The following is a 26,222-nucleotide window of genomic DNA, read 5'->3' on the forward strand; positions in this document are numbered from 1 at the left end:
CCATTTTCTGGGTGTGGGGTTTCCTTTTGTGGGGTCAAAAGTGTCACGGACCTGGATGGTGGTGATGGGCCCCAACAGCCTGAATGCCCTTTGTACTGCTGACTTTTATACCTTATGATTGCTATAATGATAAATTTTATATGATGTATATTTTAGCACGATGGAAGATAAAAGATGGAATAGAAAAAAGAAAACAAAACAAAAAACGAATGGAGTAAAATTTTTCCAGAGGCAGTGGTTCAAAACAAAGCCTGACGCTTGTACAGGCCATCCTTGAACAGCTAGGGTCTGATGGTTGCGGGTTCCCGTAGATAGAGATGCTTGCTTTTCAGTAAATCCAGGACTGTGAATGTATTTTCTCTTCCTTATGATTTTCTTAGCAGCCTTTTCTTTTCTTTATTTTATTTTCTTTTTTTATTTTAAGATTTTATTTATTTATTTGAGAGAGAAAGCGAGCACGAGTCAGGGGAGGGACTGAGGGAGAAGCAGATTCCCCACTGAGCAGGGAGCCTGACACAGGACTCGATCTGTGTCATGACCTGAGCCGAAGGCAGAGGCTTCACCGGCTGAGCCCCCCAGGTGCCCCAGTTCACTTTATTTTAAGGATACAGCATATACTACCTATAACATACAAAATGTGTGTTTGTTATTGATAACACTTTCTGCCAATATAGGCTGTCAGTAGTTCGGTTTTGGGGAGTCACAAGTTATATGTGGATTTTCTCCAGCCTGGCAGTCAGTGCCCCCAACTCCCTGTGTTGTTCAAGGGTCAGATGCTTAACCAAGATGCCCCTGCATATGTTTTTCTTTAACATAAAAACCAATGGTGAACTTCGCATGGATGAACCGGGTCGAAGAAATGGGTGTTTGTCTGGGGAACCGGATTTTCTGGGCTGTACTGCTGTTTCTCTTTGCAGAGAGGTCGTGGATCTGGCTTCAGCGGGTGCCGCCGGCGTTCGCATTGGCTACTGTCCGCAGCAGGACGCCCTGGACGAGCTCCTCACCGGCTGGGAACACCTCCAGTATTACTGCTGCCTCCGGGGGATTCCCAAGCCGAGCATCCCTCACGTAAGACTCCCTGGACTCTTCCAGAAGAGGGTCCCGCTAAGGAACCCTTGGTCAACTCCTCCAGTCCCAACAGAGCTCTCTGACCCCTTGGGAAGGAACCACAATAAACCACATAATGTACCTGAAAGATGTTTCCAATCTGATTACACGGAAGGAAACACAGTAACGGTGTTAATGTGGCATTTAGTCCCTTATTTAAAATAGATGTGAGAGGGGAAGTCGCTTGGGGTTAAAGCTAACATTGTTTGCAACTTGGTCTCCTCTCCAAGCCCGTTTTGCATTTACCAGGCTGTTACTTTTATTTAGGAGAGAACATCCTAGACCCTCCCTGTGGCTTTCAGGGAAGGGCTCAGGCTGCCTGCGGAATGGGGTGGGTTGCTGGAAGGATTTCGCGGTGAGTGGGCTGACCCCTGCCCACCCAGCTCCTTTCCCGGGTGGCCTCTGGAGGATGGAGAGGTGGCAGAAACTGCAGACTGCGCCTCTCCTCTGTCTCTGTGGGGCTGGGGGTGGGCACAGTCATGAAAAAGCCAGAGGCAGCTGCCATCCGCCTGCTATGAGCAGGGGTCAGCCAAGCAGAGCTGACAGCCTTGACCGACAGCTCAGAGGACGTGCCAAGGGCTAGCCACTGGAAGGGCAGGTGCTGGGGGCACAGCTTTACCTTTTCTGCCTCTTGTAGAGATTCTGGAATGCTCTTTGCGTTTCTGGATTCTGTACAAGGAACAGGAAAAGTGGCTTATGTGGTGCATTTTCAATGAGATTCTGCAGGAAAGGGAGCATCTCAGAATTCACGGGAGACAAAACTAACAGCCTCACTTTCACTGGCCCATGAAAATTCATTCCATGTGCTGGTGTGTAATGTTTCTTCAGCCTTCGTTTCTTATTGATGCTCTGTAACTTAAGCACAAGTAAAACAGAAACCCTCCTCGTCCTCGGAGGGCCCCACTTCCTTCCCTGACCTCCCGTCTTCATCAAGCCAAGACAACTGTCCCCCTCTAGAGGTCTGCTCATCGTGGTGAAGCAGCCGTTGAAACCCAGAACTGATCAGGAGCTCTGTCTTCAAAAGATGTTTATTTCTGTCAGCTCCCCCGGCTCATTTCTGATGAAAGAGGCAGATGCTTGGCGTCCACCCTCTGCTGGCCCCTTCGCCGGCCCCCGGGGGAAATGCGCGCGTGAAGAAGTTCTGCTTAATAGAGTAGGGCTGTGCACTCTGCCATAGGGGCGATCACCTCCTGATTCTCTGCACGCTCACCGGCTCATTTCTCGGAGCTCCTCCGTGAAGGAACGTTGTTTTCCTGGTGCCAGATTCGGAGCTGGCCTCGCTACTTGCACAGAGCCACAACCATTCTGCAGATGAAACTGCTACGTGCTGGGAGCCTTCTGAATGGCCACGTGTGTGTCCCCAGGTGGGGTAGCTCCCTTGACGGCCAGGGGATGCCCATCCCATTTAGGGAAATAGCAGGTGTGTCTGTTCGAACGTGCTTATCACTGGCAGCCCAGAAGGGATTATGACAAGCTAACAGGAAAAAATCCTTTTGGCCAACATGTCAGTATCTTCTCTGGGCTAGACGCTATTCTAAGTATTTTACAGAACCGCAAGAGGTTGATAAGATGCTCATTCCCTACTTTGCCAGTGGGGAAGCTGAGACACAGTCGGGCTGGGAAAACTACGTAAGCCCCAGGGTCAGAAGGTGGCAGGGGTTCCTTGGAGATCCGAGTAGCTGTTCTTGATGAAGACAGAATCTGGATGTGTGCCGCTCCTCGAGTACTGTCCAATTTCTGGTGCCCCAAGGGGCTTGGTCTTCCTCTCTGTGCCCCTTTGGTGGCTACGGGAATAGAAGCTATGTGGAGTTGTCTTGTGGCCCCTGGGCTGGGGCGTCCCATTCCACATCTTCCTCAGGGCTGTCCCTGTCCCAGCTGAGCCCCGCACCTGCGTTCTGCCAGGACTTGGAGCTGGGGTCTTTTCCTGGCTTATCTTCTGCTCACCCCGGTTCTCTCCTCCAGCTGACCTCTGCCTCTACTCACCTGGGCAGCCCCAGTTGTGTCCTCCATGGCTCTAGAGGAAGCCCCCCCTTGTTCCAGCAGGTAGCCCCTCCTGACAGCCCCTCTGCACCCCTCTCTCCCTTCCCTCCCTCAGCACCCAGGCTTCTCTGCGTCCCAGGGTCCCAGCTCATGCACAGCCCAGTCTCTGGTAGTTTGCGTGTAGTTTTCTTCCTCCTCACAGCCACACACCACCACCACCCCCCGCCCTGGCCCCTAGCCCTCTGAAGGCCCAGTTAGGTGGGAAAGAGAGGCTGTGTTCATTTGGCCTGAATTCAGGCTTGGTAGGCTGATATAATGGTTTTCAATTATCCCCCATTGTCCACACTAGATAGTTTTGTGGTGTCCATATTTGAGCTTGAATTCAGTAAACCTTATTTTTTTTGTTTTTCTGAAGTTACATCAAGTTATACCAAAAGGATTCAGGAGGCAGGGGTGGCATGGTCTGTGATGCTGGAGAAATGGGTAGAGTAATTTAAGGGTTTGTGTCATACTGGAATCACCGACCCACCGTGCTCCTGGGGATGAGGACTGGGGTTTCTAGAGTGTGGTCTTGCTGGGATAGAAGAAGCCATTCCGCCCCTGTGTTCACCTACCAGGGAGAGCCCCCCTCTCCCCACTCCCCACCCCATGTCTCACTACCTCCTGCTTTCTCCACAGACACGCCTCTTACCCTGCAAGTTTTTTCGGTTCACAGACGGTTTTGCTAGGAGCTCAAAGTGATGGCAAGACGAATGAGGGGCAGGAGGAAAATCAGGGGAGGGGGCTGGAAGAAAGGCTTTCTGTATCAAATCCTGGGCCCCCTTTATCCTTCTCATTTTGATCTTTAATCTCCTGGGAAGCTTGGACATGGCTGTCAGCATGGTGTGGCTGGAATTTGGCTTTGTAAGCAAACTAATGCATGTGTGGACCTCTGGGAGGGTTATACTGTTTCAGGCGAGGCTTACAGAAGTCCTACTAAGTGTGGGTCATGATTACACAGGGGGGATGGAAGGAGGAGTGAATCCTAAACTCTTGCCTTGAGTGTAGAAAGACTGGGAACTTTACGGGAGGAAAACACCCAATAGCAGAGAGAGGTTCCTTAAGCAGAACACAGTTGGGGGTTGGCATGGTGTTCTGCCGACCATTGCTAGGGCCGCACATTTGCTGTAATCTTGACAGGAGTCCCAAGTGCAGAAATGCAGCAGAAAGAGCTTACTTATCAGGCTGTTTTCTGTGATTTTCTGAAAATAGCGACTTTTAGGAAGCGTGGGATTGAACCAATGCATTTGTTTCTCTGTGTTCTGGACCCTTCCCTATGGCCATCCAACCCAGGATGGGTAGGCTGCCACACTGACTTTTTTTTTTAATTAAATATTTTATTTATTTATTTGAGAGAGAGAGCACACACAGGGAGAAAAGCAGAGGGAGAAGCGGCCTCCCCGCTGAGCCAGGAGCCCAGTGTGGGCTCCATCCCCAGATCCTGAGATCATGACCTGAGTTTAAAGCAGACCCTTAAACGACTGAACCCTTCTGGGCATCTAACATTGACCTTTTGTGGAACTGAGAAAATAGGACCTCTAAACATCAGCAGTCATAGTTTGGCGAGTTTATTCCAAAGTTCTCTGTGTCCCCTTGACTTACACTCTCTGATATCTAGGACTGTCCTCAAGATTCTTAATTCTTCTGTGTTATTTTGAGGAGGCACAAAAAAAGCTTTGAGTGCTTCTGTCGGGGGGTTTTCTTGGGAGGCATAGATATCATGCTGGTATTTTCCGACATTCTTAAGATGTCATCATTATTATTAGGATTATCCCAACCGGTATGCATTTATCCAAAAAATCACGAACATGAGGCCCTGTATCTTATTTAAATATATATTTTATTCAGTTATTGTACTTTTAAATTTTCTTCTGTTTATCTTAGATTTTCTTCATTACTCAGGACACAGAGCCTTTCCCACCTCTCCTAAATCTGAATTAAGACACGATCGCAGCCAGTTTAATCATGTGATGATGTCTAAACCAACCCACAGAACAGAATACAGCAATGCCTCTGTGGTCATGAGAGTCACGTAGAATGCTTTTGTCAAAGTTTTAGGTTGTGTCTGTCACTCGGTGTCAGCCCCAGAGGAAGCTACACTGCGCCGGCACGGAAAGCAGACGGGATGCGGGGTGGCGCGAATTGTGGTGGGCGCTGGAGCGGAAGGACTATACGGACACTTGCTGCCCTCTGGGGAGGGGGAGAGGGGACAGGGACGAGGACAGGAGTGGGGTCCCGGGGTGTATGAAGGAGGGCAGGTGGAGGTGGAGCGGGGAGTAGAGGGAGCCCGACGCGCTGTGTGTGCTTGCGGTAGAGACCCCTGTCCTGTGGCGTCATGCACAGTCACTGTCCTCCCGGCTCGTGCAGCGGGTCCCAGCAGTCGCCGGTGAAAAATGCTCCGTCTTTGCTCCCCATCTCCCTGAGTGCCCATCTCTGGTAGCGGCTCCTTGGTAGAAAGGGAGCATTTTTGGCCTGGGGGAAATTGAAAGCTCTCTTCTCCGTACTCTGCTCTCTGAAGCTCCGTCCTCCCTTCCCCCTCCCTGGCTGATTCCCTTACTTCCTCCTGGGTCTCGGCCCCCAGGCGGCTGTGCGTCTGGGCCCTGGCTGGACGGGGTTTCGGAGCTCCAGCGCTGAGTGGTCCCGAGTCCCCACCTGCTCATCCTCTGCCAGCCTGGGGGAGGGACGGGGCTGTGCATGTGGGGTGGGCAGGGGCAACGAGAGGGAGGAAGGCACGAAGGGCCGAGCGCGCGGTCTGGGGGCCCTCGCTGCATGGCGATGCACTCAGGGTCCGCGCCTGTCTTGCAGGTGGCCAGGGACCTTGTGAGGCGTCTACACTTGGAGGCCCATGTGGACAAACTGGTGGCCACCTACAGTGGGGGAACCAAGCGGAAGCTCTCTACAGCCTTGGCCCTGCTGGGCAAACCTGACCTGCTGCTGCTGGTGAGTCGCGGACAGATCCGTGGTCTCTGGGTGTCTTCAACCAGGATGCCCCTCCGGGGAGGAAAGTCACACCTGCAGTGTGAGTTCTCCGAACAAATAAACATTTTGCCCTAAGACAACTTTTCCCAAACTGAGAGTTTCCCAAACTTATCTATTTCATTGAGGATGCAGTGAAAATTTACCATTAACAGCAGTATTGTAGAATAACACCAGAACCTGAGTACAATTTGAAAACCAGTGTGCGCTTGACATCTAGCATGTCGTTTTTGAGTCTTTTCTATGTACAGGTAAGTGTTGTCACAGCAGCTGTGACATGAGTCCGTGGGGAGTCCTGTCAGTGGCTGTCAGGTGCAGGACAGATATGGCAGGGAGAGCGGGTCGTTCGGCAGGACGGGAGGTGTGAACCTATGGCTTTGAGATGAGACTGTCCGTAGTCTGTCTGGGAATTGGAGTGAGTCCAGTTCAGCCTGATGAAAGCATGAACCGGTGGTGGGGCATCAAGAAACAGAGCCAATGGTCTTGCATTTCCAAAGAGCTCAAAGTCCTATCCTGCAAACAATATACAACAGGCACAATTTGGGTGCCATAGACAAGATACGAGTCCTTGGAGGGCATCCCATGGCTTCCCACGTGTATGAAGTCAGAGGGGCTGCAAAACGGGTGGGAAACAGATTCTTTTCTGTTCTCGTTCATTCAATGGAAACAATTTTAAAGGGGACACAAGAGGCCTGTGTTGGAAGAGGGACCTCTCATTATTTAGTGGGGTATCTTCTGGACTCGCAGGGGAGTTTCCTTATTTGCATGGCCCCAAGTCAAGGACAGCGGCAGCATGCCATCTCCTGACATCCGGGAGTGAATGCAAACACTTGTCCCGTTCTGCAGGTTTTAAACTAGGTTTTCCATACAAGAGGAGGCCGACATCGAAGGGCTCATGGGGCATGGTGTCTGTTACCTTCTTAGAACTTTCCCCAGGCTCAGTCTCACCCAGCATGTGTCCCGAATCAGGACAGAGACACCAACCAGGAGTGCATCCCCCGCCTGCTTCTTGCAGCCTTACTCTCGGCTCCCTTGGTGGCCCTAGACTTGGGCTTAGAGGTCAGACTTGAGTCAGCTGCCAGGGTCCAGGTTCTGCTTCTAGAAGCACCTCCCTGCACACATGCGGCCCGGCTAATAGAACACAGGTTTCCTCCTCCTTGTCATCGGCAAGTGGCCGGGATCCACTCCTGTGTATTGGGGATGCTGAAAGCAGGCCAGGGAACGATTGCCATGCTATGGGCTTTAGTGACCGTGGGGAGGGGGACTTGTTTTGGAATTTTTGTTCAAGACATGCCTTGCAGGACCTTCCACATTCTCCCCCAAGGAAAGACAAATGGCTCCCGTGTCTGACAGCGGTGTGGGGTCAGGAAAATGCAGAGCTCCCCATCAGCTTTCTTGCCGAGCAGTGCGTGACCACCGCTGCTATTTGCTTACTCTTCTAACTACACACATATGTCATCCAGTTTGCAGAAAAGTGAAGGTGTTGGTTTTTCTGCGCGGTGCCGTTTTTTTGGTCCACTTTCCATCTGTTTTTCTTTTGGAGAAGTTGATGACCCTAAGCTCTTAAGTAAAATGTATTTAGTCCTCCCTGACTGCAAAAAGCCCAGAAATGCATCACGCGGTCCCGGACCGTTTCTCTCAAAAGTGGTTCAGTAAGTGCTCTGGTGTTTACTGAAGGGGAAGGCTCCGGGTTCCAAGAGAGCCCACGCTACCTGGTGGTGCTCCTTGAGGCGGCTTCCTTTTGCCTGTCTTTCTTTGGAAGTTCTGTGGAGGTGGACTGTGCAGCAAGGTGGGCCGTCCTCTTGGACCACCAGCTGTTGTGAAGCTGTGCTTGTCCGTAGAACCAGCGTGGGGTCGCTCCCCGCCCCGCACTGGGCCCGGCCTCACGCAGCCTGTGTGTCCCAGTGTGCACCCGCAACAGCCACCGTCATGTGCTCTCTCCTTCAGGACGAGCCCAGCTCCGGGATGGATCCCTGCTCCAAGCGGCACCTGTGGAGTACGATACTGCAGGAGGCCCGGGGAGGCTGTGCGGTGGTGCTGACCTCCCACAGGTGAGCCCCTGACCTCGCGGCCAGTCTGGGGGCCAGGCTGGAGGCGCTGGCAAGAGCCGTGGAGTGGCTGGGGTCAGGCCCATGCGGCCCCTGTGCTCCTGTGTCCAGACAGCCTTGCTGCCATGGGGACGTAGCCGTGAGCCCCCCCACACAGGTTAGGGCTCTGAAGTGGAGATGGGGCAGGCAACAGAACCAAGGCCACATAGGCGGCAAGTGGCCGAGAGCTAGAGTCTGAGCCCAGCGGTCTGTCACAGGCACACACTTGCCCATCTGTCATTCCTGCGGGGCTAATTCCTCCCCCAGTCCTCCTGATGCTAGGTGTCAGTGTCTTTCTGCCCAACATATATATATATATATATATTTTAAGGATTTATTTATTATAGGAGTTCCTGGAAAGCTCAGTGAGTTAAGCCTCTGCCTTCAGCTCAGGTGATGATCTCAGCGTCCTGGGATTGAGCCCCGAGTGGTGCTCTCTGCTCAGCAGGGAGCCTGCTTCTCTCTCTCTCTCTGCCTGCCTCTCTGCCTCCTTGTGATCTCTCTCTCTGTGTCAAATAAATAAAAATAATCTTTAAAAAAAAAGATTTATTTATTTTATTTAAGAGAGAGCACAAGCACATGGGCTGGGGGAGGGGCAGAGGGACAGAAGCTGACTCCCTGCTGGGCAAAGCATCCTGAGATCTTGACCTGAGCTGAAGTCAGTCTCCCAACTGACTGAGCCACCCAGGGGCCCCAGAAGTGTGGTCTTTTGTGTCTGACTTCTCATCTGTGTGGTGGTGTGTGTCAGCCATGGACTGGTTTTTGGTGCGGAACGGTGCTCCCTGAGACCGGTTTCGTGCATTCTTCCCTAATCCATGGCCCTTGGGACTGATTCCAATATGAGGTGCTGTGAACAGTCTATGACTGTCTTTGTGTGGGCGTATCTTTTTATTTGTCTGGGATGGTTTTTAGGAGCCGAATTGGATGGTGTGGTAAACTTGTGTTTAATCCTTTAAGCCAGAGTAGGGCTTTTGCTTTCTGACACAGCTTCATCATTTCATGTTCCCAGGACCAAAGATGAAGTTCCCGGTTTCCGCAGACTGTTGTCAACACTCTGTCTTTCTGATTGCAGCCATCCTGGCGAAGTGTGATTTTAATTCACGTTGTCCAGATGAGTGTGCTCTCTCTTTCTTCTCAGCTGCGTTGTTTCCTATAGGAAGCCGGCCAGTGCTAATTCTCATGTTGCCCAGAACATCATGGGTCATTTCTGCTTTTCAGCTCACAGGATTTCCCTTGGACTTTCATGTTTCACAGTTAAACTTCAGTGTGTCCAGAGGTGGATCTCTTTGATTATCCTACCTTGGGTTCATTGTGCTTCTTGAACGCATGGGTTAATAATGATTATCAGTAAATGTGGGGACATTTTGGCCGTTACTTACTCCAGTGTTTTTTTTTCTGGCTATTTCTTTGTATTTTTTTGATGCATTGGTACTTTCTGTGTATATATGATGATGTCCCATGGATCTATGGGTTTCTGTCCATTTCTTTTTAGCATTTTTTTCTCTTTCAGATTGAATAAGCTTTATTGATCTTTCTTCAAGTTCACTGATGTTTTCTTCTGCTACTCAAACTTTACTCTTGGCCCCATGATGAAATTTTCATTCTTTTTATCATACTCTTCAACCAAAAAAATTCCATTTGGTCTTTTTTTTTTTTTTATGTTTGTTTATTTTTGGAGAGAGAGAGAGCACGGGTGGGAGGGGCAGAGAGAGAAGGAGGGAACTCACAAGCAGACCTCCCACTAAGCATGGACCCCAGTGCAGGCTTCGATCTCATGAATTGGAGACCATGACCTGAGCTGAAACCAACAGTTGGAGGCCCAACTGGCTGAGCCACCCAAGTGTCCCATTTGGTCCTTTAAAAAAAAAAAATTCCAATCTACCTCAGATCCTCTATTTATTGATCACTATTGTCACTAAAAAAAAAAAAAAAAAAAAAAAAATCTTGAAACATTGTTTCCTTTAGTGCTTTGAACATACATAGAATAGTTTCACTGAAGATTCTTTTCTACTAACCATAGCATTTAGGGACACTTAGGAACAGTTTCTGCTGAGTGTTTTCCCCTAAGGATGAGTGACAGTTTCTGGTTTCTTCTGCAGGTTTTAATTTTTTGTCAAAAGCTGGATGTTTCACAATACTTAATAAACTGTAGTATCTCTGGTTTGATTTCTCCGCACGCCCCAAAGTTGCTGTTATTGCCAGTTTTTTTTCGGGTTTTATTGTTTTTGTTTTGTTTTGTTTTGTTTCTGGTTTATTCCTTTTCTGTGTCTGCGTGTTAGTGTTTCTTCGCCAGGGATGCATCTATGAGATCTCTCTCCCCTGCAGCGAGTACTCCTGATGCCTGCCTTCAGTTTGTGTTTTAAATTTTGTGCTCGTGTTTTAAAGCCCGGCTTCCTTGGAGCCACACTGATGGTACAACGGGCAGAGGCAGCCCTCAGCCATCTCAAGGCAACAAAGATTCTGTCCTCTGCCAACGGATCTGTGTGTGCACAGGGGAGAATATTCCAAGCCCAGGCCTCTTGTCGATAGCCCAGTTTTGCTTTCTCCTGGGTTCTGCTGGTCTCTGGGCTATGCACGTGGGTGGCCCCTGGATTCAGGTGCAGCTTGCAGTTGGCGTGGCCCTGCTCTGACCTCTCCTACATATACATGCAACCCCAGTGAGCTATATCCATACAGTATTAGCCTAGTGGAGCCCACCTTGGGCCAGATGCCAGAGCTATTGCCCCTTCCTGTTTGCCGGACTCTACAGAACTCACTTACACTGACGATGTCACTGGGTACAAGCATTTCCCAGCGGTCCACACTGAGAGCCAATACTCTGCTAATCCTCGAGATCTGCCCTGCCTGCTAGCAGGTACATGTTTGTAAAGCCAATCCTGGATTACCTGTCTTCTTACCTTCATTCATCTGTTTGTCACCTGTGCTTCTCAGATGGTTGCACACCTTCGGTCAATTTCCAGAATTCTGAAATGGGTGTTTGGGTTCATTTGGTCCAGCTTTATAGCTGTTTCTGGGGGAAAAGGCTTGCCAATTTTTTTACTTGGCCACAGCCAAAAGCCGTCCTCCAGCTTTTTTGTCTTGGTTCTGTTTCTCTTCGGAAAATAAAATTTTACATCCAAGTAAATTGGGTACAGCCTCTACCTGATACTATATACACATTTTACCTGAAAACGATCTTTTGGCCATGTCAAGTTCAGAAGCTCTGCTCCTTATGTTGGCATTTGGTAAGTCCTCACGTTCATAGGTAGGTTCTAGGATTGGATAAACTGGTGTCACATTAAAAATGCCTCTTAAATTCTGTAGAGTAGGTAATTATTGCCGACACTTCTCAGAAAGACCACACGTCACTGTAATTTCTGTTTTATGTCCTCCTGTTCATACAGCTTCACGTTAACGATGTATCTTCATTTCTATAAATCTGTCCGTTTTCATGCAATACAAAGGTCTAAATGACTCACGATTAATGAAGAGTAGGGCAGCTGGTGATTGATTCTGTGATTCTAAAACAGCTGTCTTCAGCTGAAAAGTTTCCAAATCACACAGTTTCCTCTTAATTTAGAGTTCTTGTCTCTGTTTCTTTCTTTTCTTTTCTTTTCTTTTTAATTCTTTACCTAGAGGACCATGATAGAAACATGAGGTGGGAAGAGGAATTAAAATGAATCCATTCACGGCACCCTGGGTGGTTGGTCAAGCATTTGACTCTTGATTTTGGCTCAGGTCATGAGCTCAGGGTGGTAGGATCGAGCCTGGCATCAGGGTTCGTGCTCAGCCTGGAGTCTGCTAGTCCCTCTCCCTCTGCCCTTTCTCCTGCTTCTCTCTCTTTCTCTCTCGAATAAATAAAATCTTAAAAAAAAAAAAAAGAGTCTATCCAAGAATGACCAGGAGTGTTTTTTGCTTGCCCATCAAACCCTGACTTATACATTCCATTATAAACCCTTAAATCTTTGTGCCTGTCCCCTTCCCCCACCCCCTGCCCTGACCAGAGTTCTGTTCCAATCAGCTTAGCCACCCTGAGGAAATACAGTGTTCATTTTCTGAGTAAATGGTCAGAGATTGCTTTCATTGATGTTGAACCCCTAGCATTGTATATGCTAAAATCCCACAGTCTGTTCCCCCTAAGCCGAGATGCTGTGATTTCCCACCTGTTGTTTGGACCTTATCTGTCTGACCGCTAATGACAGTTCACTTGAAACAACTAAGTCATTCCTTCGACATCTGTTGTTACGTGGATCTCCACTCATCTGAACGAATACAGAAATGGCTTCCTATTCTGCCCATTTAATTACAGCACCTACTACATTCTCATAAAAATGGAATTAGATTGTTTCAAATTGGGATTAAAGAAACAGAGAAAGATATGTTTGCATAGAAAGATAGATAAAGCACATGTAGAATGTGGATAGCATATATCCTGCAGACTTCATGTTAAGCTACTATAACAAAGACCCCAAGTCACAGTGGCTCCGAGTAGACCTGTGTTCCTTTTCCCCATTGACAGGTCATGTCGGTGGGTTGTGCTGGAGTCCGAGGTCATCCAAGGACTCAGGGTCTTGCCACCATGCCACTTGGTCACCTGTAAATTTGTCCTCATCTTCATGGTTGAAATCAGCTTTCTAGTTCCCCTCATGGAAAGTGGAAAGAACCAATATCCAGGACAAGTGGCTTGTCTTATTTTGACACGACCCAGATATCATACTTCACATTGATGTCCGCCTCTAGCTGCACAGAAGGCTGGCCCAGTATAGCCTTGATCTGAACGTGCCATGTCCTAATGAGCAGACTGCTTAATGTCCATTTCCTAACAGTAAAAACAATACATGTTTCCATAGGTGGCTTGGATGGTGCAGTGAGTTCTCAGAAGGAAAGACATTCCACCATTAACCTTTTAAAGTGCTATCCCAATCATACATTTTTGTGTTTTTCCTTCCCAGTTTTTTTTTTTTTTTTCCACATACAGGTACAATGTTCCTAACATGCATTGTCATTTTATCATTACTTTATCATTACTTTTTCCCTGTGCAATTAATTGAGTGTAGAAAACCTCACTTCAATGGCTGATTAACGCGTGGGTGCACTCGCATTTGTGTGAGTGCTGTATTATCCTATTGTAGAACTGATTTCTGGATATTTACTCTGGGAAACAACTTGGTTGCATTCATATTTTCTGAGTTTCCTAAGGTGAATTCCTAGAGAAGGGATTATTTCCAGATGTGGGTTTTGGAAATTTATACCAGTTTTTCACTCCCACCAGTAGTATGGGGGGGGGGCTTCTTAGGATCATAGAGAAGATGTTTTTAGCTTTTTTGAGATTTTTTTTTTTTTATCTGAGAAATCATTGTTTTTATTTGCCCTGGAGATGGGGGGAAATGTGTTTTCCTGTTTAATGTACAAAAGTATACATGGCAAATGCCTTCCGGCTGGAAAATGATGTTAAGATCCCACATCTGGTAGCTGAGTTTCTGATTTGTGGGTATGTGTATTACCAGCGAGCAGTTCTTTGAAAAGGCTATAGGTTTGCCCTTTTCCCTGGATTGCATTTTCACTTTTCTGTTTTTACCCTAACATGTATCGATTCTTTATACTGAATGTATCAACCCTTACGTATTGCATCGTTGTCATTATTTTTAATGTTAGTTTTCTGTGTTGACACATTTATTAGAAGTTTGTAGTTTTGCATTGGCAACTGCCAAACATTTCTTTCAGAGTTCCTTTTGTTGTTGTTATGCTTAGATGCGGTGTTCCATCCTCTGATGTTTAAGGTGTGAAGGTCTCCTTCTGCACTGTCTTTACTGGTTCCAGGGACCTGCCTTCTAATTCTTTAGCGTATTGCTTTATTTAAATTATTTGAACTTTATCACTACTCAGCAGGAAGTCTGCTTTTCCCTCTCTTCCTCTGCCTCCCCCCTGGTCATATTCTCTCTCTCTCTCAACTAAATAAATAAAAATCTTAAAAAAATAAATTATTTGAGCCTTAAAGCAAATATTAATAGTTTCTGGGGCTTATTTCTCTTCCTACTGACAGTTTTTCTGCCTCTCACTAAATAACTTTGAAGATAGGCTTTGTAACTGACTGGCATTATACTATATCCTTGTTATAACTTGTTATTTTCTATATAATTATAATAATACTTTTACAAGTTACAAGCCTTTATTACATATTTTATATGAAGATATTATACAATATTACAAACTAAATTATAGTTGCAAATTAAAATGTCATTTGTTGTATTTTATATTATGTATGATAATAAAATAGAATTCATATTTGTATTTTATATAAAATTCACTTATTACATTTTATATTTGTATGTACATATTTCATAAAATAATTTTCTTAACAGCAATTTTCATATTATGATAATTTCCTTTTTCTGAAATATATTCTCTGTTTTCCTTTTCTTGACATGTCTTTTTATTGATTTAGGATTTCATTTAGGTTCATAGTAGATCTTATTGCTTTTATTTCTCATAACACGTCCACATTTTCCGTGAAGGTCACTCATCTCTCGTTCATGTTTTTGTACTGTCGCTAAAAGGTTCTGTCCTTGTAGCTGTTGCTCCTCAGATATTGAAATGCTGCTAAGTCTTTGGACACGTGTGTCATGGGCTGTCTAAATAAAAGATCCACTTAAAAAGTGCTTTGGGGGGTTCTGTAAGATTTGCATAGAGAAAGTTGTTGAATTTACCACAGTAGGGTTTTTTTTTTTAATATTTTGTTTATTTATGTGATAGAGAATGCCAGACACAGAGCATGAGCAGCGGGAGGGGTTAGAGGAGGGGCAGAGGGAGAAACAGACTCCCCACTGAGCAGAGAGCTCGATGCAGAGGGCTCAGTCTCAGGACCCTGAGATCATGACCTGAGCCGAAAGCAGATGCTTCACCGACTGAGCCCCCCAGCTGCCCCAACAATAATAGTGTCTTTATCTACGTGTTGGTTTGACTGTGTGGTCCAAGCCTGGCGTCTCTAGGACAGGGCTTACTCATGGGCTTCTTGTCTTTCCCTGCAGCATGGAGGAGTGTGAGGCTCTTTGCACGAGACTTGCCATAATGGTCAAGGGCAGCTTCAGGTGCCTCGGGTCCCCCCAGCACATTAAGAACAGGTATGTTGCATGAATGTTGTGTGTTGTTTGTATACATGTTTGCTGTGCATGTGCTGCACGTGTATTTCTCGTCCCATTGAACTGTTTGCCCTAAGTCAGCAGCGTGATGCACCTGTCGCCGATGATGCTCTGGAGCCGGCACGATCCAACCCCCTCGCCGCCTGGGAAGGGAGACAAGGGCTGAGGAGGTGAGGGTGGGCGGGACGCACACGGACCCAGCCATTCCCCGCCACGTTCATGGCTTCCTCCGGGAGGACAGGCACTCTTTTTGTGACAGTCAAGATGGAGAGAGGAGAAAAACATCCTTGCTAATACAGAATACCTTCCACACCGTTGTCCAACCCTGTAGGCCTCGTCCAGGGTAGATCGGGGGCCTGTGTTATCTGCCGCTGCCGTGCCGTGGAACGGGTCTGCTCTGAGTCAGGAGGGAACACGGGGCTGTTGTGGTTGATTTTCATTTGGACTCGTAAGGACTGAAGATTTTTCCTGTGTGCCCCTTAGATTTCTTCCTTGCCGATTGTCTTTTCATGTCTTTTCTGTTGACTTTTTGGGATCGTCATGATTTTGCTGTCAATCTCTACAAGCATGTTTCTGTACCAGTATTAAAGTCTTCGAAACTTTGGGTCACCTAAACTATTTTCACAGTTTCTGGTTTCCTTTTAACTTGCTGTTTAACTCTTGTTTCTGATACAGAATAATTTATTAATATACGTTGATGAATTTTTCTTTTTCATTTAACTAGTGTTTTTGAAGTCGGAATTTGCAGGCAGAGGTTTGTTAAACATATCTATATATTAAGTTGAAATGTGTTTATTTCAAAGAGCAAATATCACGGGATGCTTGTTATCCTGTCCCGGGGAGCGAGTATCCACTTTCCAGTGGCTCGGAGCCGGGCGCTGCCTGGACAGCCGACCCTGCTCCTGCTTCCATGTGGGGTCGGTCACTTATCAGATCAACCTGCTGGAAACTGTTCTCAATATGTACTCCACTCACCTTTAATAAGTGTCATCAAAAGAAAAATAATATTTCACACTCCCTAACCTTTATGAATGCTTACATAAAGTTTTATAGCCCATGCCTGATTGTTAGCTGATTTATGTCTTAGCTTAGCTACCTTTCTCTCTCCAGCTTTTTGCAAGTTGGCTGGAGGAGGCAGCCCGGGGAAGCATAGGGCAACCGACCTCCTCCAGCGGGGTGGTTTGTGTCTCACCTGCTCCTGGTTTTAGTTCTGATAATGCGTCCTGTGGCTGAAGGTGGACTGTTAGTAATGTGTGAGCCCTACAGTGACCAAGCAGGAACTGGCTCGTGGGAGATTTGCCCTAACTCATTGCAAAACGTAATTTGTGAAACTAGTATTTTCCTGCAGCAAATAAACTGATGACATCTGTTTTTGTAATATGAGATGGAAGATGAAGGGTTAATCCTGATGTGGACCCAGGAGTCCCCAGCATCTGTGCTTGCTGAGGTCCCTGTGGCTGAGGGGCTTCCTGCATGGGGAGTGTGGGCTCCTTCCCCACTCCTCTGCGCTCATAGCCCATGGGCACGTCACCCTCCTCGGTGGGCTTTAAGCAGATGTGACACGCCCACATTGGCTTCCAGTCCTGCTGTCCCCCACATGGGTGTCCTGCTGTCTGATGGCATCTCCATGTGCTGTGACCCGGAGCGGTGGTTACCCTAGAATTTCGGTCTATGCTTATGTTGTGCTGAGCCCCAGGGCTGTGTGCGAGGGGCCACTGGGCACCTGCAGGGGGGCCCTGTCTCCTGCCCCTGTAGGCATCACACAGCCTGTCTGTCCAGCGTCCCCGGCTGGGGACGGGTCACCGTGAGGCCAGGCGAGTGTGCAGCATGTAGAGGAGGACCTAGCTCAGGCCAAGTGCCATATGCAGAGAGGCTGATGCTTTAGAGGCGCTGGGGGGTGGGGGTGTGTGGGAGGTGGGAGGAGTTTCTGTGGCAGTTGCCCTGGAGAAGCCTGAAAGTCACAGCTCAGCCCCGGTAAGTCTGAGTCTCAGAGCAGCCGCAAAGCTGGCCCCCACTGTGGACAGGAGGGGTCAAGACCAACCTGGGACTCACGTGAAGAGGGAGGAGACAGTGAGGATGGAGCAGGGGTGAGGGAGGCGTGCTGACACAGCGTTTGGAAGAGACCCTCCTGAGCTCAGATGAGGGGTTTCCCTGTGGAGATGCAGGGGTGGGTGCGCTGGGCCTCTCTTTGGCTCCGAGGCATCTGCCTCATGGGGTAGCTGATGCCAGGAGCTGTAGGAGCTGGGTGGAGAGGACTCACAGAGCCAAGTGGAGGGTAGGGCAGGGCAGGGCAGGGGCTCTCTGGGTTGGAGACACCCACCCCAGCCTCCCACATGCACTCCTTCCTGCTGCGCCCCTGGCCCTGACCATCCTCACCCTGCTGCCCTGCCCCTCACCTGGAGGCTTCCTTCTTCCACTCTCCCCTCCCCTGGCTTCCCAGTGCTCAGCATTTTCGTCCCTCTGCGCTCCCATTCCCAGCCACGAGCAGCTTCTCTTCTGCAGCATCTAAGTGTGTTCTCCCTGCCCTGGGGTCGGTCTGTGCACAGCTCCATTTCCTCAAACCTGCTTCATTCCAGCTGGACACTGCGCCCTGGGATAGCACAACCACAGTCTCCCATCGTCCAGCATCGTTGGGGCCTCCTCACTCTTTCAGAGATGCCCTCTGAGAGCACTGAGAGCCGGTGCTGGAGGCCTTGTCCGGGGAAATGCAGGAGAGCCACCCTGCAGAGGACGGTCACAGTCCTGAGATGTCTAGGCTTTCACTCCCTGGAGGAGGAACATTGCCAGGCTCTAATTCACTCCTTTACTGACTTGGTGTCCCAAGTTCTGGACCTTGTTAGAACTTCTTAGAGCATCTTGTGCATTATTTCTGCAGCAGTACACACTGTATCTAACTGTACAATTCCAACATACCACTAAAATGCTGTTTGCTCATAAGAATCAAGTCCAAGGTTAGCGACCGTGGTCATCCTCTGGTATTTCCATGAAGAAGCCAATCACAGACTTCTAGTTGGACAACCTATTGGGTTCTCCTGACTCTCGCCTGGGTTTTCCTGTTCCCTGCAGCTTCTCCCGAGCCAGCCACCTCCTATCTCACTTCGAGGCCAGGTGGGAAGTTTATCTGACATTGGGAGCTGCTTGGCCCGAAGGACAGGTGGGGTCCAGAGAACAGGAGGTCAGGACCTAGGCCTCTCTGGGTAAAGTGGCCTTCTCCCCAACCCCATCACACACCCTGACCTCGTCCCTGTGCCTCCCTGCCTCCCTCCCACCACTGTGACCTCTGGCCTCTTAGATTTGAGAAGTTGTGTCCCTGCCCCGTGTCAGCCGTGTGCCTCTTGCTGGCCATGAGGTCCTCAAAGACGGCTCAGATGCTGCCTCAGCCTCCCTCCTTCCCCAGCGCCTTCACCACAACCACCCTGGATGTCTTCACTCTTCCTGGGAGGCCTCCCCTCCCCAGTTAACATCCCCTCCCACACCAGTTTGTCCTCAGTGGCCACAGAGCCTGGACGAGACCTCTGGCTTTCCTCTGCCCTGTTCCAGTGCTCTGGACGGCCTCCTTTCAGGCTCAGGAAACTGGGCCACATGCCCTTCTCCCCTTTTGGCCTCTTCCCTTTGCTCTCTGGCCACGGACAGTCATCGTTTCTGACATTTGCATCCATGAGCTGCAGTGCTGGAGCAGCTCTCCATGAGGTATGGCCCCTTCTCGGGGACCACCTTTGTTTTCTTGTCTCTGCTCTCCGGTGTCCGGGCCATCCCCCTCTCCTACTGTCCCAGTTCTCTCCTTCCGTCTGGTGGCCGTTCAGTACATGTGATCCCTTCCATACCAGCCAGAGCTCTGGGCATGGCTCTTCTGGCGTCCGGGGGTGATGTCAGGAGCCATGGCAGCTGCGGGGCTTAATCTGCGCCTGTTCTCGGTGCTCTGTGCACGAACTAGTTGGCTCTTCCTCGCACCCCTGTGAGCTGGCTCTCGGTATTACCTGCCTCTGCAAGTACAGAACATGAGTCAGAGAAACGTGGAGCCTGTTCCTGGCTGGTGGGCGGAGGAGCTGGGATTGGAACTTGGGCTTCTGATTGTGCTTTGTTTTGTGGTGTATGTTCTCAGGACAACCCCCACTAGGTAACCACAGAGAGGGGCTGTGGTGGGGCTGGGGCTCCGATCTCTTCTGCAACCCAACTCTGGGCGGTGTTCCCACGCCCCCATTCTGGCCAAGGCCCTGATGCCCATTCATTTAACAAGTGCTCTCTAATATCCTGAGATGGTAGAAGCCGCTTGTCCGTCCACCCCTCAGGGTGGGCTCACTAACAGCCATTCACCCTTCTCTGCCTTTGTTTCTATTTCTGAGAAGGATATTTGCCTCTTTATCAACTGTTTGTCTTCTTCGGTGTGACCATCCCACGATCTCCTTTCCTTTTGAGATCTTCGTCTGGGGGATTTTCTCTTCTCTCCTATCTTTGATCTTCTGTTTCAGTTATGAACTATGTCCATCTCTTAGTAACAGAACATCAGACACGCTGATGTAAGTATATCCATTGACTGAAGCATGTTCACTTTTTACATGCAATAAAAGTCCAGAAGTACCTGGTTTTGGTACTGGTTCAGTGGCTTAAGTCTTTACAGTCTTCTTGGTCCCAGAATGGTTGCTGAAGCTCCGCCCATCACTTCCTTGTTCTAAGCAACAAACAAGAGGGAGCAGGGAAAGGCAAGCTGTCTGTAAGCCCTACCCACCCACTTGTGCTTTTGTTTTGTCAGTTGCCCTGGTTACTAGGAAGCCCAAGAAATGTAGAATTTAGCTGGGCATTTTGCCACTTAAATAAATTTTCTGCTGAGGGATAAAACAAGGGATAAGATGTTGGGGGGCTGTCTACAGTCTGTCATGCTCCTGATTGGATTCTTTCCTCAGATGGGCATAGCTCATTAGGTTGAAAAGTGTATGCTCTTATGGGAGCCATTACTGTGTGTGTGCATGCATGGATGGATGTGTGTGTGTGTGTGTGTGTGTGTGTGTGTACAAAGAGGAGCTGGAATGCAGGGAAGGCCTCCTGATGGCCAGGAATGGCTCTGGGGATGTCCCATGCTCTGGGGCACTGACACTTCGGTCCCCAGGAACTGGGGATGCATCCCCAGATTCTCTCCAGGGCTAACCGGAGGGCGTCCTGAGACCCAGCGGGCTGTGAGCATGTTCACGACCCACCTGGAGGGAACCAGCCACATCGGCCTATGGCACCTGTTTGCTTTCCCCTACCCTGGGACTGACTAAAGCAGAAAATTAGGTGTGAGTGTAAAAGAAGTCCTCCCTAGTGTGGGGGAAATCAATCATGCTTCTGAAGCCTTGAGGTTGGAAGTTTGCCAGGCCGGTTTCTTAGTGGGGAAGGAGGATGAGGCTATTGACGTGTTCAAAACAAAACCAAACCAAAGCTTAGAAATAAAATCCTCAAGATTATGGGAACTTTTCTTTGTATTTTTTGAGACTTTATTTGAGAGGGACAGTGAGCAAAAGAGAGAGCATGAGTGGGGTGAGGGGCAGAGGGAGAAGTAGACTCCCCACTGAGCGGGGAGCCCGATGTGGGGCTCGATCCCAGGACCCTGAGATCGTGACCTGAGCTAACGGCAGAGGCTTAACCCACTGAACCACTCCGTCACCCTGAGATCTTTTATTTTCTTGAGTCGTCCAAGTTGAAAACTTCAGGAATCAAAAGTAATAAGGGAATCAATTTTGAAGGAGGCTGCCATCAATAAGGTATATAGCCGTTTTACTCAGAATGTAGAGGGTACTCCGGAAATTTTGCTTGTAGGTTTTTCTCTAAGAAATGGAAGAAGGCATAGTGATGGTGGAGGTCTGAAGCTACCGCCATCTGGCTGGCTGAAAATTAACACGTCACCTTCAATGACACCGTATGCTCAGTGTGGCAGCTTTGACTTAATGCTTCTAGAAAACATTGCTACGACTATCAAAGCTTAGATTAAGATGACACCACCCAATAATAAACTGGTTTAAAAATTTAAAAATGAAGCAGATAATTGAATACGCTTATGTCACTGTCATAAATGGGGAGGGAAGTTTGCACACACTCCCGTGTGATGATTTCTGCCATGGCGTGCAGCTATGGGATGACGGGCCGCTGAATTCTATCCTGCATTTTGCTTTGTGTTCAGGCATCATTGAATTCAGATGCTTCTGAATTAACTGCCTTTACCATACAGGGCTCTTTTCAGAGAAAGGCGCTTGCTGGCTTTTACTCCCTCGGCATGTGTCCTCACGATGATGCACAGCATTGTCTTTCCATTTGATTTCATAGCATCACGTCGCAAGAATACAATCCACATTACTCTGATGTGGTTCCCCAGGAAGGTCTTCTGGGCCACCTGACATTCTCGTGCTGGACATCTGAGCTGGATGCCTCTGGTCTTGGAAATTCGGGTCATGACCAATGTCATCCAGAGTGGTCACTTTACCAAAAGGGACACTCCACTTTCCCTTTCTAATACAATCTGATAAGAACACTCAGGTAGAGAAGGTGGGAAGTAGAAGTGTTTGAGACATTGTTTCACGGGTTCAGGTTCAGGTTCACATTGTGATTCTACTCGTGGATACACATGGGGTGAATGCTGGTCTTAGGAGAGACAACAATGGCATGGTCTCTTCCCCACCAGATGTCAAGACCCTCGTGCTCCAGAAAAACCCGGTAGTATTAGATGACTTCATTCAACTGTGCCACCAGTATCTTTTTCCCCAGGCTTGGGACAATTTCCATAGTGGGCTGCATTGACCTTTATGTGTGTGGGTCCTGACCGAGTGCACCAAGAGAGAGACCATGCCCATTTGCAGAAGTGTAAGTCACCCCAGATATTAGCTGGGCATTTGGCCATGCATTTCCCAGCTGTGAGGACCTGCTGCAGAGGGACCGAAGAGATAAAACAGGAGAGGGGCCTGCAGCTTCAAGGGTATGGATTCATAGGGAGGGACATCGCTTTCTGTGCCCCTTCCTCCCTCCCTTCTTGATTACAGATGTGATGGTTAGAGACGAAGCAGCCATCTTGGAGCATGAGGCAGCCTCCATGATGGAGGCCAGTGAGCAGAGGAGTAGGGACAGAAGGAGCCAGATGAGTGACTTACCCTTTCTGAGCTGTCTGACATCAGACTTTCAGCCTGCTAATGTCCCTCCTCCTCAGAGTTTTCTGTCACTCATACACGAATCTGAACAGATGGATACACCTTGGCACATATTGCAGTGTTAATTTGTTTACCGGATTGTTTTCAGCCTCTTCACAGTGGAATGGAAGCTCTCTTGGGAGGAGGCCTTTCTGTTTGTTTATTTCTGGGTGCCCGATATTTGGGACAGTGCCTGGTCTGTGATACACGCTCAACGTGTTTGTTGAACAAAGAGTAGGGGAACGAGTGAATGAAGGTTGAGTTTCTGCACATGGCGGTCTGTCCCGTCAGGTGGGTACAGCTGGACGTGAAAAAGGAATCTGACTATGACAGCCCTTGGGTTTTGTCTAACTGAACAAACAACCAGTACTAACAATAATAATCAACACTTTTGGTAAAGACTTTCATTCAGTTCCCACTTAACTCCAGACAGGGTGAAGCCTGCTTTTTCTAAAAACACTCTGCATCACCCACGCTTGGTTTGCTGCCTTAGAGACTGGGCTCTGTCTGTACTCAGCATCTCTCTACTAGCAGGAACTTCCAGGTGTGTGATTTGGGCCTAATTACAGCCATGGCCCTGGTAATAGTCCCTGTCACCTTCTCTGCTGGATGGCTACATTCAGCACCAATGCCCGCTGGTCTGCTGACAATTAATGTGCAACCCAGAAAGCAAAAACGTGCCTTTCTAATGCTCCACCATAAACAACGGGATCATGAATTCTGATCGCAAATGCAGCCTGGGCTTGAGAAGACAGCCTCACCAGGGGATGGACTCCTGTTAGGTCGGAACCATATTTGGAATATTTCTCCAAAGAAGGTATCCGGGTGGCCGACAGACACATGAGAAAATGATCCACATCATCATCATCAGGGAAATGCAACTCAAATGCACAATGAGATACCACCTCACACCTGTCAGAAGGGCTGAAATCAACAGCACAGGAAACAGCAGGTGTTGGCGAGGAGGAGAAAGGGGACCTTCGTGCACCACTGGTGGGAATGCAAGCTGGGGTAGCCACTCTGGAAAACAGTATGGAGGTTCCTCAAAAAGTTATGATCCGGCAGTCTCACTGCTGGTTATCTCCCCAAAGGAAATAAAATCACTACTTGAACATACCTGCACCCATGTTCACTGCAGCACTGTTTATAGCAGCCGAGGCATGGAAGCAGCCCAGCTGTCCACTGGTGTATGAGTGGATGATGAAGAAGATGTGGTTTGCGTGCACACACTCATGCACACACTCATGCACACACACACACACACACACACGCGCGCACACACACACACACACACACACACACACAAAACCACACTAGAATATTACTCAGCCATAAAAAGAACAAAATCTTTCATTTGTGACAACAGAGATGGACCACAAGAGCATTATGCTGAGTGAAATAAGTCAGACAGGAGTGGTGCCTACTTGGCTCAGTCGGTTCAGCATCTGCCCTTGGCTCAGGTCATGATCTCAGGGTCCTGGGGTAAAGGACTTGGCGGGCTCTCCACTTGGTGGTGAATCTGCTTCTCCTTCTCCCTCTGTGATCTCTCTTGCTTTTGCTCTTTCTAAATAAATAAATAAAACATTTTTTCTTTTTTTTTAAGAATTAAGTCACACAGAGAAAGATAAAAACTGTATGATATCACTAATATGTGGAATCTTAAAGGAAGAAAGGGAGGAATGAAGGAAAGAAAATTCCTTTCCTAATTTCCTTATTTTATTTTCTGTGGATACAGAAAATAAACTGGTGGTTGCCAGAGGTGGGCCAGGATTTGGGAGATTTATTTACCCATTCGTATGATACATCTTTTTCTGTTCTTTTACTTCCAGTCTCTCTGCATCTAAGAATTCGAAGTGTATCTCCCATATGTCATATGTGGCATATTTTGGGGTCTTTTCTGGTCTCACGATCTCTGCTTTTTATTTGGATCATTTAATCCATTCACATTTAATATTATTATTGGTTATGGATTATAGATAGAATTGGATTACTGTCATTAGCTAGGTTTGCACTTTCACCTTTGCTTTCTGTAAGTCTTGTGTTGCTTTCCTTTAGCTGTTTCTCCTTTATTGCTTTTTTTTTTTTTTTTTTGCATGAAGTGAGTATTTCCTGGTATTTTCTAACAGAGTCTTAATTTCTTAATGATTTTTCCCGTATAGCTATATTTTTTGTTATATCCTTAATGGATGCCCCAGGGCTTGCCAGATACATCCTGACTCATCACAATGAGCTTCATGTTTAAGAAAACCTAGTTCCAGTGAGATGTGGAAATGTTCAAGATCACTTGCCTGCCTCTCGGTGTTATGTGAGAGACGTAGCATTTATCAGTGTTACCAACTAAGAATAGGTTGCTGTCATTATGACTGCATTTAATTTTTATGTCTTTTAAAGGAGAGCAAGTATATATTTACAGCCTTTGTTTTATTAACTTCCTTATGTAACATTTCTGGTTCTCGTCCTTTTTTCCTGTGGATCGAAGTTACCATCTGGAGCCCTTTTCTTCCTCGGACACAGCTTTGCCTTCTCTCACCTCCCTTGGGCTGTTACTGGCAAGTTTATTACATTTCTGTATGTCATAGGCCCAATAATACAGCTGTGTATCATTACTATGATTGCTTCTACACTCACCTAAGAGCGGAAAGGAGAAAAGATGTGCATTTGTACTGTCTGTTGTAATTGGATCGTTACCTTTACTCATACTGTCTGTTTTCTCATGTGGGTTTGAATTACTGTCTGGAGGTCACCTACTTACAGGCTGAAATGAGTGTTTGGTATTTCTTGGATGGCGGGTCTTCCAGTTCTCTCTGTTTTTATCACAAAATATTTTCATTTTGCCTTCATTTTGAAAAATAACATTTCTGGACATAAGATTCTTGGTTGGCAATGTTTTGGGGTGTGTGTGTGTGTGTGTGTGTGTGTGTGTGTTTTAGAAGTTTAGATGCTTAAATATTACTAAATGGTAACAGTTAAATGGATTCTGGTCCCCAGTATTTCTGATGAGAAGTCAACTGTTAATCTTGTTTATGGTGTCCTACACTTCTGTGAGGCTCTGCTCATTTTTCTTGTTGGGTCACATCATCTCCATCAATCTATCTTCAAGCTTACTAATTCTTCCCTTTGCAGAGTCAAACTCTTGAGCTTCTTGAGTGAATTTTTATTTCAGTTCTATTATTTAACCCAGAATCTCCATGTGGGCCTTTTTCATCATTTCTGCCTCTGGTCCACGGGACACTAGCATCATACCTTCTTTTGGCTTCTTTAATCATGGTTTCTTTGGATTCTTTGGATACATTTATCATTGCTACTTTGTCGTCTTTGTTAATCCAACATCTGGCTGCTTTCACAAGCAGTTCCTGTTTTACTTTCTTTCCTGGCATATGGGTCATTTTTTCCTGTTTCCGTATATGTGTCATCATTTTTTATTGGAAACTGGGAGTTTTGAGGATGTATTGCTGCAATTCTGGACTCAGGCCTCCCGCCGCCGGGGCTTGCTGTGGTTTTCTGCTTGATTGTGTGTTTAGTGATTGCTTGAATAGTTTTAGTGAACCTGTTTCTGCCGCACTACAAGGTGAATTTTCCACTCTGCTCCTCAGCGGGCAGCCTGGGGTGTGCCCACGGTCCCCCGGAGTGTGGGTGGTAGCGCCTTGGGCAGAGCTTTCCGCCTCACCTCTTGCCCAAACGCCCACTATCAGCTGTTAGCATCACTGATTGCGGACCGACTGTTCTATTGGTTTCAACTATGTCTTAGAACACAAATTGGTCCA

General features: G+C 47.7%; 1 protein-coding gene across 1 annotated transcript in view; it reads left to right on the forward strand.

Moving 5' to 3' along the window:
- The window catches only part of ABCA13 (ATP binding cassette subfamily A member 13), a 323,477-nt gene that overhangs the window by 286,847 nt on the left and 10,408 nt on the right, over nucleotides 1–26,222 (forward strand). The window contains exons 56-59 of the mRNA XM_032305346.1: nucleotides 918–1,068; nucleotides 5,932–6,066; nucleotides 8,050–8,153; nucleotides 15,197–15,289. Coding sequence (XP_032161237.1) covers nucleotides 918–1,068; nucleotides 5,932–6,066; nucleotides 8,050–8,153; nucleotides 15,197–15,289 — 483 coding nt within the window. The remainder of the gene's footprint in view (nucleotides 1–917; nucleotides 1,069–5,931; nucleotides 6,067–8,049; nucleotides 8,154–15,196; nucleotides 15,290–26,222) is intronic.

Source organism: Mustela erminea, chromosome 11, assembly GCF_009829155.1.
Source record: "Mustela erminea isolate mMusErm1 chromosome 11, mMusErm1.Pri, whole genome shotgun sequence".
Taxonomy (NCBI): domain Eukaryota; kingdom Metazoa; phylum Chordata; class Mammalia; order Carnivora; family Mustelidae; genus Mustela; species Mustela erminea.